The 19,551-nt window shown below is 40.0% G+C and overlaps 3 protein-coding genes across 3 annotated transcripts in view; 2 read left to right on the forward strand and 1 right to left on the reverse strand.

Moving 5' to 3' along the window:
• Nucleotides 1–19,551, forward strand: part of LOC141439869 (fibrillin-1-like) — a 135,233-nt gene that overhangs the window by 37,875 nt on the left and 77,807 nt on the right.
• LOC141439695 (uncharacterized) lies at nucleotides 307–10,946 on the reverse strand. The gene is made up of 6 exons (XM_074104043.1): nucleotides 10,069–10,946; nucleotides 9,234–9,444; nucleotides 8,048–8,158; nucleotides 5,279–5,434; nucleotides 3,862–4,047; nucleotides 307–1,767 (listed from the first exon to the last, which is right to left on the reverse strand). The coding sequence occupies exons 1-6, from the start codon at nucleotides 10,764–10,766 to the stop codon at nucleotides 1,447–1,449; spliced, it is 1,683 nt and encodes a 560-aa protein (XP_073960144.1). The 5' UTR covers nucleotides 10,767–10,946; the 3' UTR covers nucleotides 307–1,446.
• Nucleotides 12,031–12,684, forward strand: LOC141439526 (immediate early response 3-interacting protein 1-like). The gene is made up of 3 exons (XM_074103814.1): nucleotides 12,031–12,253; nucleotides 12,389–12,490; nucleotides 12,581–12,684. The coding sequence occupies exons 1-3, from the start codon at nucleotides 12,166–12,168 to the stop codon at nucleotides 12,634–12,636; spliced, it is 246 nt and encodes an 81-aa protein (XP_073959915.1). The 5' UTR covers nucleotides 12,031–12,165; the 3' UTR covers nucleotides 12,637–12,684.

Raw genomic sequence — 19,551 nt, forward strand, 5'->3', positions numbered from 1 at the left:
CACACGCCAGTACCGCTATACTTGCTGCATAGAGAAAATCGTTTGAGAAAGAGACAGGTATATAGATTTTTCTAAAAATCACTATAAATCCAATTTTCAACCGATTTAAATTTTATCTTCGCTAAACGCTATCTGTATATCTATATTTTCATAATAATATTAAGATATTCCAAAATCAGGAGTTGTCAAATACCGTATTGCGGCACACCTAATATGTACGCGGCCCACTGGTTGAAAACGTCTGAATGAATGGGTAACTTATGTTTTATGCGTCAAAGAAACAATATTACTTTTCAGCAAGTTTTATTCAGTTTATAGGGGTAAAACCCACATGACTACAGCGACTGCTCTATCTTAAATAGGGCTTGGTTGGAGCGAAAGCTTGTTGTATACAAAGATACACATAGATACTTGTGTAGACACAGATAGGTTTTTACTAACTCCGCTTTTAAAGTTTATGGTTGTAACAAAAATACACGGTGTATAAAACAAACCAGAAACCGTGTACCAGGTAAGTATTAGTACTTCTATATCTTCAATGACTCGGCCGTATCGCAATTTTCAACGACCAATAGTATGCGGAGATTGTGACAATTCTGGTTTATTTTAAATTTTAAAGATAAAGATGAACCTAGAGGTATCATTACACTTAATAATACAATAACATAACTCAGTCTTTCGATCTTGGCTTAACATAGGTAATTCACAGCATCATGAGAAATAGTCTCCAATAAAAACATGGCCTCCTTAACGTGACAACGCGTGACTGCAACATTTCACCATCATCATATGAGCCGTAGGACGTCCACTGTTGGACATAGGCTTCCCGTATAGATCTCCATTTGCTTCGGTTGGAAGCTGCTTGCATCCACCGTGAACTCGCGGCTTTAACCTGTCCTCTACCAGAGGCACAAATTTGTGCCCAAATTCCTTTGATCCTGTTATCCTGGGAGATGACAGATTAACCAGGCTATCCGTCCGCCTCATTGGTGGACGTCCTACGCTGCGCTTGCCGATCCGCGGTCTCCATTCGAGAACTTTTAGGCCCAACGTTTGTTCTTCGGACTAACAAAAAATAACGAAGATACAGCTCAGCGCTTAGAAGTTTCGAGTGAAGTCACTATATATGGTACGATTTTTACCTAATAGTGACATGTCGAAAATACAGACTGAACAGTCGTCATCCCTATTATCCTTGGTCACTAATAGACACGGTTAAGAACCAATACCGTCTACCTACCATCTTTTTAGCGTGATAGTTAGGTGTTATTGATTCTTAACCGTCGATACATGCTTTGTAAAAATGAATCACGTAGACGTAGTACATCCCCTGCTACCTGTGCTGGGCCGACGGTGTCACCCTCGGTCACCCTTGGTCACCCTCGGTCACCCTTGGTCACCCTCGGTCACCCTTGGTCACCCTCGGTCACCCTTGGTCACCCTCGGTCACCCTTGGGGCTTCAGCACATTAATCTCATTGCCCCTATAAGAGTACGCTTTAAAATCCCCCATCTTCTTATTATCCTTATACAGATACATCTTGAGGCAAGTGTCGCAGAAGAACGCGGGGTCAAAAGGCACGGTCACGCAGCCGGTGACGATCCACTTGGCGCCGAACTCTGCACACGTGGTGCAGTACACCGATTGGTGCTGTGAGACAGCAGTATGGCACGGGTACTGCGAGGAAGAGAGAGGGTCGTCGGCGCTGAGGAGGCGGATCTCGGAGAATGTGAAGAGATGCTCGCAGTTCCCTTGGTGGACGTATACCTGGGGAAAGGTCAAATGGCGATTTAAATAAACTCCAATTCAATAGAATCTGACAATCCTGTAGACACTTCCAGCCTACTAATATAAACACCGGGCTGCCTAAGGCTTTGTGATGTGACTATTATTCTTTTTTGATTCCTTTTAGATGATAATTGCAACAACAGGGACATACATAATCAAGTGTGCCCACGATAGGGTGTCTTAAATATGTAGAAAATTGACAGATTCTATTGAATTGTACTTTAGATACTAGATTTTGTTTGCGGAGTCGGTCGTTTTTTTTCGGAAGGAGTGTTGCCGTTAGCACATTCGTTAGCCCGTAGCTTGCTCTCTCTCTGATCTAGATGTCATCTGAGGATAGATGGCTTTGACAGCTAGACAGAGAGAGGGCGAGCTACCAGACAGACCGCTTAGCAAGGGGGAGTCGATCGCATGAACCATTACTTTCACTATAATACTCGTATACATTGTACAAGGGCGATAAATAAGGAATTACGAACGAGTGTACGAAAAGCAGGTACGGTTACAGATTGATAAAAAAGCAACCTTGTTTAAAGTGGGATCAGATATTTAATAATTACCTTGCGTGAATAAATACGTATTTAAATAAAGAAATAACCATGGGAATCTAACACCAATTGACGTAGTCCCAAAAAAAAAACACAAAGATTTGTACTATGTGTGAGTAATAACGGAGAAACATACTTATATAGTTAACTACGTATTAAAGTAAATTATTAAACTTGCAAGACTGGAAAACGAACTTTCATATTTTTCATACAAATATCAGCCCTGACTGGCGATCAAACCAGGAACATAAAGCTTCAAAATCAGGTTCTCTATCCACTTGGCTAACCGGTCATCAAAAATAGATACTCGTATTAAAAGCCCAAGACTCGAAATCAAACCAGTGTATTTTTCATACTGTCCCCAACCGGGGATCGAATCAAATTCAAATTCAAAATTCAAATGATTTATTCAGTAAATAAGCCGCAATGGGCACTTTTACACGTCATTTTTTAAACTACCAGCGCTTTCGGAAAGACCATCATTGCCAAGAAGAATACGCGCAAGAAACTTGGCAGAAAGCCATTTTTTCATAATAATATAATTACAAATAAAATACTTAAAAACTTATTATACAATTAAAGAAAAAAAAATACAAAAAATATTAATAATAAAATACAGGGATGTATGGGGTCCCTTAGTTATAATACTAAACACTAACTATATCTAAACTATATCTACGTTCAGTGGAAGTGTAGAATGCTTCCACCGTCATAAATTTTAAAATAAATCATCCCAGGCTTCATAGCCAGGTTCTAGTCTCGCCTCTGGATGCCCCAGCCACACGCAGATAGCCTCCAGCCGTGTCTCGTAGAGGTAAGTAGGTATTAGGCTATTGGCTTTATGCACGATATCAGCGCCACCTAGCGTCCGCAACTTTTTTGGCTCTGATGCTCTGACGTTTTGAAATTTCATCGCGACATTGTGAACAAAAATCAAACCCATAACGTTTATAATACGTACAAAATTACTGTGATACCGTGATTTGGTTGGACAAAAGGTTGTGAATTCATTTTTGGTCATTAAAATTAAATGAGGTAAGTAAAATTTATCCAAAAAGTGTTTTATTTTCGTTATGTCAGGGTTTGTTTACTTCATGTTTAGTTGTACTTTTACTGTTAAAACGAAAAGATAAAGCTATCTTATTGGTTTCTTTGAATAAAAGTAAATTATATAATTGTTGTTATATCGCTAGTAATAAATAAAATATCGTTTTCAGATCAAAATGAGTATCATTTTGAAGACCGGTTTTGTGAGTATCACCCAATATAAAATTTCAACCACAAACCGTTTCATAAGGAAAATTGTTGCTGGACATGTCCGAGATGTAGCATCATAACACAAACATCTATCACTAAAATTAGGTAGTTAAAGTCTATACAAATTGCTTTGTTATTGACAGATTCATTTGAGTATGACAGATGACAGAGCCAGAACTATTTCTACTTTCGGCCACCATGAGCGCTGCGATAGATTTCATCACCCCCACCTAGTAGTTGGCACCCTCCCAGTCCCAATAAGCCTCACCTCCGGATGTCCCAGCCGCACGCAGATATCCTCCAGCCTTGTGTCGTGCAGGTCTCTCTTGTCGAAGTCCCCCAGGCCCCGCGCTGCGGCCCACGCGCGGAGCGGCGCGCTGCGGTCGGCGCAGCGCCCGCGCGCGTCCACGTAGAACACGTTGTTGATGAACAGGAAGCCCGACGGGAACAGCTCCTGGGGGGGATCACGTCTAACAAGTGCCACTGCCACCACAGTTCAACTCAATGAGGGCTATCGTTTTTTGTCTCACTAGATGGCGCACTGTTGCGTGAGGTTTTTAAGTATGGCTTTCAAAGTCTGTTATTACGGGCGTGAAAACAAAGTTTACATTAAAATCATATTTAATACACCTTAAAACCGTACCATAAAAATGTCGAGCATGCCACAGTGTTGCATAGTCCCCGTTTTGTTCGGAAAAAAGGGAGGACAAAGGTTTCCGAAAGACAAAACTGTCTCAAAACACAGACATTCATTGCCCCGGAACGCATATTTGCCATAATTCATTTCAGATATTGCAAAATATTCACAAAATTATTCTAATTATAAATAAACCCGCGTAGCTCACCCAAAAACTATGAGATTTGACATTTCGGAGACCTCACGCTACACTAGCGCCTCTAGTGGCGAATTCATACGCGATAGCCCTCATTATCGCGCACACAGCTACAACATATCGTGTAATGACAGCACGATTTTGTGCACAGTTCTCTTTGAAGCTGTGTGTGTAATCATTTGCTTCGACTCCCGTAGCACTATTATACCAAGTGTGATATAATAGGAGACCAGGGAAGACAAGCAAAACACACAACATGCCGAAAGAAGCAGGCACAGGGGCAATCCCACCTAAATAATATTGAAAATTGCGAAAAAAGTAAATTTAACGTGATGATAACCTAACCAAAAAAAAGTTGGAAAACCCCCGATTTTGATAAAACGTATCTAAGAACCATCGCTAGAAAACCTGCTTTCATTAAAAAAAACCGCATTCAAATCGGTCCACCCGTTTAAGAGCTACGGTGCCACAAACAGACAGACAGACATACAGACACACATAGCGGTCAAACTTATAACCAAGGAGCGGAATTCTCATAGCAAAAATCAAATGTCAAGATGGATTGACCATTGTGTTTTATCGATTGTCGATGTTTAATTGTCAGTTAGCTAGCATGATATGTTTTAGGTAATGAAATTAGACCTGAAATGAGGGAGGCCTTTGTCCTACAGTGGGACACTATAGGCTATATAACACCCCTCTTTTTGCGTCGGGGGTTAAAAATAAGATCCTCTGAGTGTGTGTGTGTGTGTGTGTGTGTGTGTGTGTGTGTGTGTGTGCGTGCGTGCGTGCGTGCGTGCGTGCGTGCGTGCGTGCGTGCGTGCGTGTGTGTGTGTGTGTGTGTGTGTGTACCTTGGCGCAGGCGGTGGGCAGATGCTTGGGGTCTACGGAGGCGTCGAGCCGCACGCCGGCGTCGTTGGCGCACACCAGACGGTCGCGCAGCGCCGACAGACGCGTGCGCCCGCCCGCCACCACGTCCCGGCTGAAGATGGAGTGACGCGTGCTCACCTGAACAGTGACCACTGACCACTGACCAGTGACCAACACAGTACGACTGGACACCCAACTGGGCCCTGTTTCTCAAAGCATATTAGTCTAATAATATTAGTGTTTTGTCTCAAAAATTGCATGAAAAAATGATACGAAACACTAATATTATTTGACTAATACGCTTCGAGAAACTTACCCCCTTATTCATAAAACTTAACAAGTCTATGTTAACTAACAAATGCTTTGTCCCTTTCTAACAAACACAAATGTCGAAGTGACAGATAAGGACAAACGAATTTTAGCGGCATTTTAACTAAAATAGGTTTGATTGTCGTTTATGAATAAGGGGGTTAGGCCCTGGGTTAGAGAACCTGACTATGAAACAAGAAACAAAATCTTTAAGTTTGTTTAAAGCTAAGTTAAAAAAATACATCTATAATTATATAAATTAAGATCATGGTGGAGTTTGTTATACTTTTAAAAACAACTTATACTTTTTTTTTTTAACAACTGGTAGCATGGTGTACGGTTGTGTCACTCTGAAGATGAGCTCTGGTTGAGTTCGAAACGCGTCAGTGTAGTGTGGTGGTGGTGGTGATAGATGGGTTTGTGTGAATTGTGTGTGTTCTTACAGTGAGGAGGTGGAGGAACTGCATGGACACACATATTTCGCATAAGCTTAGCTATCGTAGCTTAGCTTAGAGGTCGCGGGTGAACAAGGACATTCTTTTAGTTCATTGATATGGACCTCCGCAAAGTAACGCCTGATTCAATAAATTAAACTTTTAAGAATATTTTTGTATCTCATAGAAGTGAACTGTATGTTCTTATGGGAATAAATGCCTTTAAACCAAACCGAACTCCAACTTACACTTAGGGGGCTGTTTCACCAACCATTAATTAGTCTTAACCGAGACGGTTAAATGTGATGCCGTCTCTATTTGTTTTGTTCGAATAGACGGAGACGGCATCACATTTAACGGGTCAGTTAACACTAATCAATGAATAGCCTGAAGCCCTTAATCTCATCATGATCTACCTATTCACCAATTCCTTGCAATATGACAAAAGGATCAGCTGGGCTACTAAGAAACTCGAAAATCGAGGTTAGTACCGTACAGTCCCGCTGACGCTTATATTATTTAATACGAGAGTGAGAGGGACGGTACGATACGAACTTCGATTTTCGAGTTTCGTAGTAGCCCTACAGATTTAGCTTATGCTGCACTTGCACAGAAACTGCCATATGCCATCTGTAAGTATGGTATCCTGCTAATATTAAAAATGTGAAAGTTTGTGCAGATGTTTGTTGCTTAATTACGTCTAAACCGATGAACCGATTAAGATGAAATTCGGTATACAGATAGTTTGAGTCCCCGGGAAGAACAAAGGATAGTTTTTATCCCGGAAAATCGCATAGTTCCCGCGGGATAGCGGTAAACGAACACTACGCGGATGGAGTCGTGGGCAACAGCTAGTTTGTTAATAAAAACATAATTAGGCAGTAAAAGTAGAATGAGGGCTATCGCGTATGAATTCGCCACTAGAGGCGCTAGTGTAGCGTGAGGTCTCCGAAATGTCAAATCTCATAGTTTTTGGGTGAGCTGCGCGGGTTTATTTATAATTAGAATAATTTTGTGAATATTATGCATTACCTGAAATTAATTATGGCAATTATGCGTTACGGGGCAATGAATGTCTGTGTTTTGAGACAGTTTTGTCTTTCGGAAACTTATGTCTTCCCTTTTTTTTAACAAAACGGGGCTACGCAACACTGTGGTTGCTCGATATTTTTATGGTACGGTTTTAAGGTGTATTAAATATGATTTTAATCTAAACTTTTTTTTCACGTCCGTAATAACAGACTTTGAAAGCCACACTTAAAAACCTCACGCAACAGTAGCGCCATCTAGAAAGACAAAAAACGATAGCCCTCATTAAAGAGGTGTGCTGGGCGTTTCCCGAGGCATCATTTAATCAATGAGATGGTTCAGCGGGCCATGGTGTCAGTAAATGTGCCGTGCGTTTTGAAACCCCAGGATTGAGCCGTACTGATGGTAAAAGACCGAATGGTCTGACGCTGGTTCCATGGCGGAGGGGGCGTTGTATCCTTTCGGATGCAGCTTACGTCAGCACGTTTGCTGCATCCCATTTGGGACAGACCATGAGGTGTGCGGGGTCCGCGGCGGAGAGTGCCGCGAAATTGAAGCACGCTAAATACTCTGCTTTGGAATCAGCCTATGATTTCGTGCCGGTTGCGGTCGAGAAGGCTGGATCCTGGGGTTAAGAGGCTCGAGAGTTGTTTAGGGAGTTAAGCCGTCGATTGCGTGGGTCGTACTTGGTGCAACAGGTCTCCATTGCCATTCAGCGGGGTAACGCTGCTGGTAATATGGGGACGTTTAAACCGGGTATGATGCACGAGGGAGAGTTTTAGGTCAGTTTTTATGACGAAGCATGTTGCGGATGACTTTAGTGCAATGTAAGTTTATAGCTTAGTTTATAGTTTAGATGTAAGCCTTAGTTTGTAGGTATAGGTATTCTGTTTTTTTTTTCATTGCATTATTTCATGTGAATTTAATTGAATAAAGGTTTTTTTTATTAAAAAGCGTTAAAGCTCAAAAGAAAACTTACTTGTTTCTCTTTAATGTTATGAGGGAATGGCCGGTATATCCGTATACGGTATATAACATCCTTGCCCGGCTCCAAGTCTTGGACTAGTTCTTCTTCATTCTCAATCTCCATCTGTAACAGTGCATGGCACAGATATTGAGTGACATTGTTTTGTACAAGCTTTTATTTAGTTTCACCTGCCCCATTGTCTGTCTGTAATCAAATCTTGCAAATTAAATTCGACCAACTTCCAGTATTGGATTGAGTTTAAATTTGGTGGTTATGTATGTATGGTTGCGTGACAATACAATAATCTTGTAGTGACATCCTGGTAGTCCGGCCAGGATCTGCTCCGCAGCAGTAGAGAACTCTTCAACGGCTAATGGCATTGATTTGAAATTTGGTATTCAAATGTAGTTAAAAATTAAATTTTTACCAAAAACTTATTTATCATATTATATACTGGCTGCTTGCCGCAACATCGTCAGAGAAGAATTTGTCTATCATGCGTCCATGAGAACAGTACAAATTTCCAGAATAAAAACTATTCTATCCTTCTCGGGGTCCCAAACTATCTCCATACCAAATTACGTCGTGATCGGTTGAGTGCCGTTAAACCATTTAATTCCTGACCCATCGTAGAACATTCTCACAGTATCATAATAAATTCCCATGTCAAGCAATGCAATGACACTATACACATTGCTATTTACAATATTAGTTAGGATTCAATTTTGATTGTAAGATTAGAATATGCTTACATGCAATAAGTATTATAAATAGAATAGGTAATAGAATAGAATGTAACAGTCACAAATTGATTTATAAATGTGACACCATCTTAGTACGGTCAGCGTCAGAAGTAGCTTTGTTACAAATATGTAACGCCATGCAAGTGATAAATATGTATTATTGCGGCAGAGTTACCAGCTGCTTTAGATGCTGACTATAACTATAGAGGAGCGGTGCCTCCTGACACAGGCTTTATCAAGCTTAAAAGGAGGCTCCAGCCATTAATAAATGTCATGTAAAAGAAATTGTTATTGAAAATAAATTGTTGTTTAATTGTTGTTGTTTAAATTGAATCATCATTATCATCATCAGCCATAGGACATCCACTGCTTGACATAGAAGATTAGGATAGAAAAAAACTCTGGCTCCAGGAGGACATAGTCTGGCACCCACTGTAAAGCAATACTGTAAATACCTGTGTAAGCGGCATCAGTCTAATGCCTCTATACTTCAGCCTCTTATAGTAGTTGTTGCATGGGTCGCTGGCCAAACGAAGCTGGTGTTTCTTCACAATGCAGAGGTTGCTCTCGTTTAAGTCATAATCCTTGTCGATGACGGAAAGCATTGAGAGGGTAGGGTATGGTGTCGACATCACTAGCTCGTTGCCTGTCCGCAGATGTTCAGGACTGAAATGTGAAGGTGAATGGTGATGAACAATGTTTTTAACCCGTCACGCGTCCAAGACTGTACAAGAGTCCCTAACTTTTTGTGCGGAAAAAAAGTTAGGGACTAATGTAGTCTAGGACGTGTGACGGGTTAAGCCTTCGTCCCATGGCCTCCAAGCAGAGAGTCATGGGTTTGGGGCTAAGCATTTTAGAATATTTCAAAATAATATTTTGATGTTTTTCAAAATAAATCATTCATTCATTCAAAATATATATTATGTGAAATTAAATTTCAACTTTACCATGGGCTCTATGGTGAAAGAAAACATTGTGAGGAATCCTGGACATAACTGCGAAGAAATTCAACTATGTGAAGTTTTCAATCCGCACTAGGCATGGGAACTACAGCCCAAGCCCTCTCGTTTTGAGAGGGGGCCTATGCCCAGTAGTGGGAGAGGGACGTATATAGGCTGGGATGACGATGATGATGAACAAAATCTATTCTTCTGCCCTGTAGTAAAATTTATATGAGCTGAGATGATTTTTAAGTCAACAGGTTCTTTATAGAATTCTTAGAGCTAATGTTATGCTTTAGTCTAAATTGATTTAAAAGAGCAACTCTTGTATAATTTGTTTATTGCTTACCTGCACATGTTCGCCAGCTTATCAAATTGTTCATCATTCATATCAAATCCAACAAACTCCCTTATCTTACTTGAGTAGAAGTTCTCCAAGTCATCTTTAGACTTAGGTTTACCAAAGACAGGAAGGTAATCGAATATTTTGGGAAGATTATTTGCTATTATTGGCGGAGTAACCAGGTTACCCTTAATTTTGTACATTTTAGAACCAACATCGGGACCATAGAGACTAACACTTTTCCTTTTTAAGTACTGTGTTTCTCCATCTAAATCTTTCGATGATGATGCCATGGGATCATATTTTGCTCTTAGATATTCCGTGTCCAATAATTCACTTGATTTTGTTGATGATTCTGTACAAAATGTTTGTGATGTTGATGCAATAGAGTCTTCATCAGTTTGTTTAACTTCATTGCAGCAAGTAATTGCTGTCTGAGATTTCGGCGAAGATATATTAGAATTGGCACCAGATGAACTAATAGATTCAGGTACACAAGATACCGGGTCTGTGAAAGTAGTTGTGTTTGCTTCGGTATCACCAGGTACCGCGATGTCTTCTTGTTCAGAACGCCCGTGGCTGACATTGTTGTCTTCTACATTTTTGTCTTCTATGGAGAACATATTGTTATCACTTACTTTCAGTGAGGAAATTAATGCAACGGAACTAATGTGACCATTTTCGACGGGAAGTGTGGGGTCCATGACACTGGTTAGGTTATAGTTAATAATGTACTATGTAGATTAAAATTATGCTTTCCAAATTCGTTCGTTGAGACTTACATTACAGTCAGTAATATAAGTTTTATATATTTTTTCTAATGAAATATACGCAGACGGTAAACCTCCGATAAATAAACCAACGACCGATTGACAAGTTTACACACTCTCATCACCCTCATCGTGCGATTGACTGACATTGTCAATTTGACATTTATGGCATTAAACAGACTATACAAAATTCGAAATGACAATGGAAAAAAAAACAGCATAGAAAATAAAATAAAAACTTTCCTTACCGCACCTTAATAGCACCGGTGATGTTAGTGGTGGTGGTGGTGGTGGTTATGGTTATATTCTCTTTGGTGGTGGTAGTACCCCTTGCACAGATTTAAAACTGAAACCCTGTTTATGCTATTTAAGATGCAAGAAAACACCTCTGAACTGTCATCACATTAAATTTCCACTGTCGATTTGTCAATTTTATGTCAAAACAAGAAGCGTTGCCAGATCGGAACTTTTGTTCCGATTTCGGAACTTTTGCGGACGCTTGGATTAGAGATATGAGATTTGACGCGGGTTTTTTATACAACGTTATTCAAATCCAGGAAATATTTTTTGGAATTCGCATTTGAGTTTAGTAAAATCCCGAATTTCAATTAAATTAAACTGCTAGATCTAAAGACTAACGTTTATGCGTGCAAAGCCCTGGGTTAAGAGCTATTTATATTTTGATTTGGTCGACCATTACTCGTTGACTTACATAGCCTGCACAACGGATAAAATGGCAAAAACGGAACCCTTATAGTTTCACCATGTCTGTCTGTCTATCCGTCCGTCCGCGGCTTTGCTCAGAGGACTATTATTTTGCACTGATATATGTAGCAACTATGCCGACAAAATAGTACTTATAAAAAAAAAATAGGTTCCTTCCACAGACGTAAAGTGGGGGTGATTTTTTTTCTCGTCTAACCTTATAGTGAGGAGTATCATTGGATACTTAGGTCATTTAAAATTATGATTGGGTTGTAAAGAAAAATTTTCGTATCAGTGATTTGTTTGCGAAATATTCTACTTTAAAGTGCAAATTTTGAAAGACCAAAAACTTGGAGGATTCCGTACAAAATTCTTAGAAAAATATTACTTGAGATTTTCGCAAATGCAAACTAACTCGTTCATCTATTGATTACTTTCGTGCCTCTACAACAATGTACTATTTTTTCATGAATCGGATCTTTTGCAGAAGAATTTTGGACCAAAACAAAATCTGCTCCAGGCAACACTGCAGAACAAGTATTCTGAAATCTGAATAATTTGATTCCGATCTGAAATGTTCTAAACGAATTTTGGATGAATTAAGCTTGTATAGCTTTATTTAGTAAAAATGTTAACTTTGTGGAATTTGTTCGAGGCCACGTTGCTTTGCCTTAATGCAGTGTGCGTACTTCATGAAGAAAGGTTCATGCAGAAAAGTGAGTATAACCTTATAAACTTAATGCAATCAACTCCTATAACCACTCCCAGGCTGCTAATTACCAGTACCAACAATCAACCTTAATAACTTTTTGTCACAAATTTTACTTAATTCATAAATTGCACTTTTCCAGTGGGTTGGGGAGCAAAAAGTCAAAATCAAGGCTTTGAGGATCAGTCAACAGTAAAATTCCAGATCTTGAATTTAGTAAGATCCATTAGAACTGTGACAAGGAGTAAGTATTTATTGAGAGTTTATATGAAGCACAACATAAGCGAGACTAGATTTTAAGTTTTTACTAACTAGTATTATTTTTCTTTTTCAGTTCCGCTGATACTTCTAAACATACTCACAATCATATTTAAGCTACTACTTGGATAGCAGAATTATTGGAAGATACTTAAGCTAAAATAAATAATTTCAAAATGTGTTTATTTTTACAGTGAAAAAAAAAGTTTATAAGTACAGCATCTGGGGTCTATCCTGGTGTGTATCAGAGACATGAAGCGTTTATTTCTTTAAACTAGAAAGCGACTGCACTGGATAAAAATGGTTAAACATGGTAAAATTTTCTTTTTCCCCATAATATGTCCAGTAAAACACTAATAGTCCTTGAAATACACTTTATTCAGCTAGGGAGCTGTGCTTGCATGCATACATGGGAATGTGTGTGTCTACCCTACATCAATCACCTTTTATTATAAAAAGCAAGAGAGTTCTACCCACTTAATTATAATGTACATAACATACCTTCCCCCAAGTAACTGTACTCTAACCATAACAATATAAAGCAACAACTTATAACAAAAACATTACATTACAACTTACAACAAGAACAATATCAAGCACCTACTTATAACTTCTACCAGGCTTTTCATAGGGTAATGTAGAACGGTATTTGGGTTTTTTAATTACTTTCCCTCCAGTTTGACTTGGTTCAGGAGTAGGTATTCCTAACATCTTTGCCCACTGATCTGCGCTAGGTATTTCAATAATACCCTCTTCCTGATTCCCATCTTCACTGATTACCACAACCCCTCTGTCTTTCTCCTGGGCATTTTCTGTTTCTGGCACCGTTCCTTTATCCTCTATTTCTTCGCCTCTTACTACTTCTTCGCCTCTCACTACTTGTTCGCTGTGTGGTTCCGTTTCTTCATTCGAATCTGCATTCTGTGCTGTTTTAATTAACTGGTCCATGTGCCTGTTGACTATTGAACCATCTGTTGCTTCCACGCGGTAACTCGATGGGCCCCCTTTCGAAAAAATTTTCCCTGGTAACCATCTGGGGCCATTACCATAATTTCTATACATTATATTATGTCCAACATTGCTTTGTCGCACCTTTTGGTTTGCGTTCCTGTCAATTTGCTCTTCCACTTTTTTATTGCTGACATTATCCGGGTGGATAGTATCCAAAAGTGTTCGTAGCTTCCTGTTCATCAGCAATTCCGCCGGGCTCTTATTTGTCCCAGAGCATGCTGTAGCTCGTAATCCCAGGAGCATGTTCGGGATGCGAACTTCCCACGGTACATTATCCATTTTCCGAAGTTTATTCTTCACTGTTTGCACCATTCTTTCGGCTAAACCATTTGTAGCTGGATGGTAAGGCGCTGTTTTTACATGTTTTATATTATTCGCCTTTAAGAAACGCTCCATTTCGCCGGATACGAACGATGTACCATTGTCGGAAACGATCATTTCGCATAAGCCGTGGGTAGCAAACAGTATACGTAAGTGTTTTATAACAGTAGCCGAGGTCATATTGGTGACCATAAACACTTCAGGCCACCGTGAGTAAGAGTCAACTGCTATCAGGAAATATTTGTTCTGAAATGGCCCCGCAAAGTCAACGTGTATCCTAGACCATGGTCTGGTAGGCGTGATCCACTCGTGATTTGTTTTAGGAGGCATGTGCCGGTTTTCTAGGCACTTTGAACAGTCTCCGATCAGTCTCTCAATGTCTTCGTTGAGCTGAGGCCACCATATGTAGCTTCTTGCCAGTGCCTTTGTCTGTACTATGCCGTTATGAGTACTATGAAGTACCCGAAGTGTGGCTTCTCGAAACATGGGTGGAATAACTACACGACAGCCTAACAGGATGCAATCTTCCTTTAGCGACAATTCGTCTCGATGTAGCCAGTATTTACGTAAGTCACTATCATTTACTTTGGTTGGCCAGCCACGTTGTATGTGATGAACAACTGTTTATTATCTGGTAACTGTGTGCAGTTAATGCCAATCCTATTCTAGTTAATCGTGGAGACATCATCCTTGGCATAGGCCTTTTTGGGTCGAAAATACCAAGCAATGGCTTGTGGTCCGTTACTATTGTAAAGGATCGGCCAATTAAATAGTTATGAAACTTTTGAATGCCGAACATGATTGATGCAGCCTCTTTGTCCAGCTGCGAATAACGCCGTTCATGTGTATGTAACGTTCGAGAGCTCATTGCAATTGGGCGCTCAATTCCGTCTTCAAAAATGTGCGATAGCACTGCACCAACGCCATATTCAGAACTGTCACAAGTAAGTACTAGAGGTTTGTGTAGATCGTAATGAACTAGCGTTAAATCAAATGACAATAAACGTTTTGCCTTGTCGAACGCTACTTGTTCCGTTTCAGACCAGTACCACGTCCTAGCCTTATCAAGCAGCCGATGTAAAGGCTCCAGCATCGTTGCTTTGTGTGGTATGAACCTTTCATAAAAATTATAGAGTCCGAGAAAAGCTTGCAATTCCTGCACGTTTTGTGGTGCCGGTGTGTTCATTATAGCCTCCACTTTGCTCGGAGCTGGATGTATACCCTCTGCGTCTATTACGTATCCCAGGAATTCTACTCTCTGTCTGCCCAACTTACATTTATTCTTGTTCAACCGTAGTCCTGCTTTCTGTATACGTGTGAGTACCGCATCTAGACGCTGCCACATTTCGTTTTCATTTTGACCCGAAATAATAATATCATCGATCAGAACTGCCACCCCTTGGATGCCTGCCAGTAGAGCTGTCATCAACCGTTGAAAGATACCTGGGCTCGCTTTGACTCCGAATGCCAGGCGGTGCACTGAATATAAACCCTTGGAGGTGTTTAACGTGAGTAATTTCGCCGTGGAGTCGTCCACCGTTACCTGCGTATAAGCTCGGTCCAGGTCTAGGGTTGAAAAATATTTGCCTCCGGCTATGGTCGCGAAGACTTCATTGGCGGTTGGCATCGGATACGTATCCGATTCGGTGGCTTGGTTCACCGTACTGCGATAGTCTCCACATAACCGGATGTCCCCTGTCTTCTTAACAATCGGCACTACGGGCGTCGCCCAGTCGGAAAAAGATACCGGACGGAGTACCCCTTCCTGAACCAATCTATCTATCTCTTTTTCGACACGATCTTTTATCGCATACGGTACAGGCCGAGCTTTAACAAATTTAGGTGTCGCCCCTTGCTTCACATGAATAGCTACCGGTTCTCCTCGGTAAGTACCGAGTCCTTCTTTAAATACCTCTACATGTCTATTAATCATTTGGTTAGCATCGTAAGAAGTTGACACGTAATTAACATTTAATGTAACATTTAACGGCTCGAACCAATCACGCCCTAAGAGATTCGGCCCTTTGCCTTTCGCAACAAAAACATCTAAATCACGAGTAATGTCTTGTACTGCACTCGAAGCGTCGCCCGACCCAGCAGCGCGACTGGTGAGTCGGTCCAGGTGCGCAGCGCCAGCGGCGGCGGCTGCAGCGGCGGGCGCGGGTGTTCCAACGCGCGCCACGTGCGCTCGTTCACCAGCGAGAAGCTCGCGCCCGTGTCCACCTGCATGTCCGTCGGCGTGCCGTTCAACGTCACGACCACTTCGTAAGGCGGCACGCGGCTCACGCGGACGCCGCCCACGTTGTATATGCCACCGATGTAATCGTCCTTGTCCTCCTCCGTGTAGTGAACTGCTTTGTAGCCGCGTTTCTTTTTGGCGATACAAATTTTCTCCAAGTGTCCTCTTTTCTTACAAAAACGGCACACTGCGTTGACGAAACGACATTCTCCGCCGTGGTGGTCCCCGCACCTGTAGCACAGGCGAGTGACCGCCTTTGCCTGCACGGCGTTGACGTCCATCGCTTCCGGCTGCGCCGTCGATGTCGACGCGGCGTGTGTGGGTGCGTCAGGGGTGCCGTTCGCTCCGTAATTAGTCACTATCATACGAATGTCTTTCACCGCACTCTCCGATGATAGCATAGCATCCACGACATTCTGGTAGGTGAGGCCGTCTTTTTTTAATAGTTCGTACTGCAATCTATGGTCGCTCATACCGCACACGAGTCGGTCGCGTAACATACGTTCCAAGTCGCTGAAGTTACAAGACGAACTAATCTTTCGTAAGTCGGTTATATATTCGGATGCCTTCTCTCCTTGACGTTGATCACGCTTGTAAAATTTATAAGACATGGAGATTTCATTGGTTTCGGGCTGTAATGTTTGGTTAAAACAGTTTCAATGTCACCAAATGTCACATCACTAGTTTTGCTCGGTGTAATCAACGCTAAACAAGTCTCAAACACTTGTGCACCACACACAGTAAAGAAATTAGCTTTTTTATCCTTATCAGTGTCAATACCGTTTGCTATAAAGCAATATTTTAACCTGTCCAAGTAATTGTCCCAACTGTCCACTTGAGGATTAAACTCATTAAACTTCACGGATTTTTTTGACATTTTGGTTTAAAAAGTTCACTTTTACACTTCGTCGCCACTAATATGTCCAGTAAAACACTAATAGTCCTTGAAATACACTTTATTCAGCTAGGGAGCTGTGCTTGCATGCATACATGGGAATGTGTGTGTCTACCTACATCAATCACCTTTTATTATAAAAAGCAAGAGAGTTCTACCCACTTAATTATAATGTACATAACACCCCATACATAACCTTACATACCCAGACTGGAAGAGGCCAAATATTTCCTGCTTGAAAGAAAAGTTGTTTATATAATTGGTGACTATTACTGTCAATTTAGGTTCCGGAAAATTAAGTATGACAATGAGCGAAGCTGGAGGAAGCATATCGCGGCTGCAACCGGCAAAGCGCCATGCATGACCTAATTAAGTTAGGAAATAGTTTGGGCTCTACCAGTGTATCAGTTATGTTAGAACCTATTATGATATTTCTTTCAGTCAGTCAATACTTTAAGAATTTACTAGCTAGATAATTTTGTATTCAAGTAGGTATTTATTTAACTGCCATCAAGCTCTTGTAATTTTGTTTTTATTTGTGTGCAATGAAGAAGCCTTAACAAACTTTGTGATTAGTATCAAAGAAGTGGTTTGTGTTCTTATATCTTACTCACACAGCAAATGCTTTTGCTGAAAAACTACATGGACTGGAATAAGACAAATAGTTCATCCCAAGAATAACCATCAAGCTTTTGGGACCGGATGAAAAAGAAAAATAATCTGTATCTTAAAAGAGGAATAAAATATTTTTTTATAACTAAAATGTCTTTTCTTAATATTTAATAAAGCCTATGCCGAGTAGTTGAGCGATTAGCCCAGCCCATTGGATCAGCCGAATAACAACATTGGCAACATTGACCTCATTGATTGCACCCGTTTATGAAGGTGAGAGCAGACAATATAGCTAAGACATAATTACATTAATTTTCATATTCACAATTGCCTATAAATCAAACAGTAAATAAATGATAACAATGTGATTAATTTCAATTATAATACGATTTAAGGTATTTTTTTGTTTAAAGAGCATAAACGAACACGGTTACTGAAGTCTTATTGTCTTGTCTGTAACAGCTTTATATTTTGACATTGACAGAAGCGTTACATTAATAAAATGTTGCCACTATAAAAATATTCCTGTAAAATGTGGGAATTCTTAAATAACATTAATACAAGTTTTATTTTTTATTTTATTTTTTTATTCGACTGGATGGCAAACGAGCAAGTGGGTCTCCTCATGGTAAGAGATCACCACCGCCCATAGACAACTGCAATACCAGGGTATTACGCAAGTATTGTAGTTTATTACATGTTGTTGTTTTTATGTTGTTATTGATAGGAGTAAATACTCCTAAATTACTATCATGAATGTAATTGGGCAAAACGTGAAATTAAAGCATTACATAATTTAAAAAATATTGTAGACAGGGAACAAGCTACCGGAACAAAAAATATAGTCCCAGCACTGAATAAAATGAATTAATTTAAAAACCAGCTAGACCAACACATATCGAAATTACAGGCGTGGATAAAATAATAAACATTTGACTAATTTCTAACTACAAATGTATGCCGGCTTACGCTAAAGGATTTGTCACAATGAATGTATATTGTGTCCTGTTGTCGGGTTAAATTGAATGCAATCCGCACTCATCGCGAATATTACTTGCAATCATCATAAAATAATGAAAATACGAGGGGCGTTCAATAAAAAGTGAGAATGAGTGTTATAAACAACTTTAAATAAATGTCATTTTATTATTCTATTGTTCGACATAGTCACCTTTTAGCATAATACAATACAATATAATACAATAACTCTTTTTTGCACACCAACACAGTAAACAGTATAAAAAACACAAGTATATACATAGAGATTTTCTAAGGTAAGCAATAGGCGGCCTTATCGCTTCAGAGCGATCTCTTCCAGGCAACCTTTACAATGGACAGAAATAAGGAATACATTTTAGCAGGTGTTGCAATTTACAGTAGATTAGAGCAGTATCAAGGATACGTAAAACTAACACATACAATACACATACACAACAAAACTAAACAGATAGATAGATAGATAAATACCATAACATATAAATAAGCTAACTATGACATTCATACGCAAGATGACAGATAGTGCTCTCTAAGCATAGACTTAAAGATAGGTAATTACTTTGCGCGCCTCAAGTCTATCGGTAGGGAGTTCCACAACCGAGTGGTCTGGACAGAGTAAGAATAAACATAGAATTTAGAGTTTGAAAGTGGGACAGTAAGGAGAAAGTTTTGAGAGCAACGAACAGAAGTAACATAGCTAAATCGCTCTTTGAGGTAGCAAGGAGTTGCAGGGTTAAAGAGAAGATGGAGAATGTGAGAGTTTCGGTGAAAGCGGATGGGGAGCCACTGGAGCTGTGATCGGAAATAAGAAACATGATAATATTTACGTAGGCCAAATATGAAGCGAATGCACAGATTTTGAATTCGTTCAAGTTTATTCAAGTGCTCTACACACAACACACAATACACTTAGTATATCTTTTTTCTAAACTTAAAATTCTATTTTAAAAAAAAGTTCTCATCTTGTGTACTT

The sequence above is a fragment of the Choristoneura fumiferana genome, chromosome 21, assembly GCF_025370935.1.
Source record: "Choristoneura fumiferana chromosome 21, NRCan_CFum_1, whole genome shotgun sequence".
Taxonomy (NCBI): domain Eukaryota; kingdom Metazoa; phylum Arthropoda; class Insecta; order Lepidoptera; family Tortricidae; genus Choristoneura; species Choristoneura fumiferana.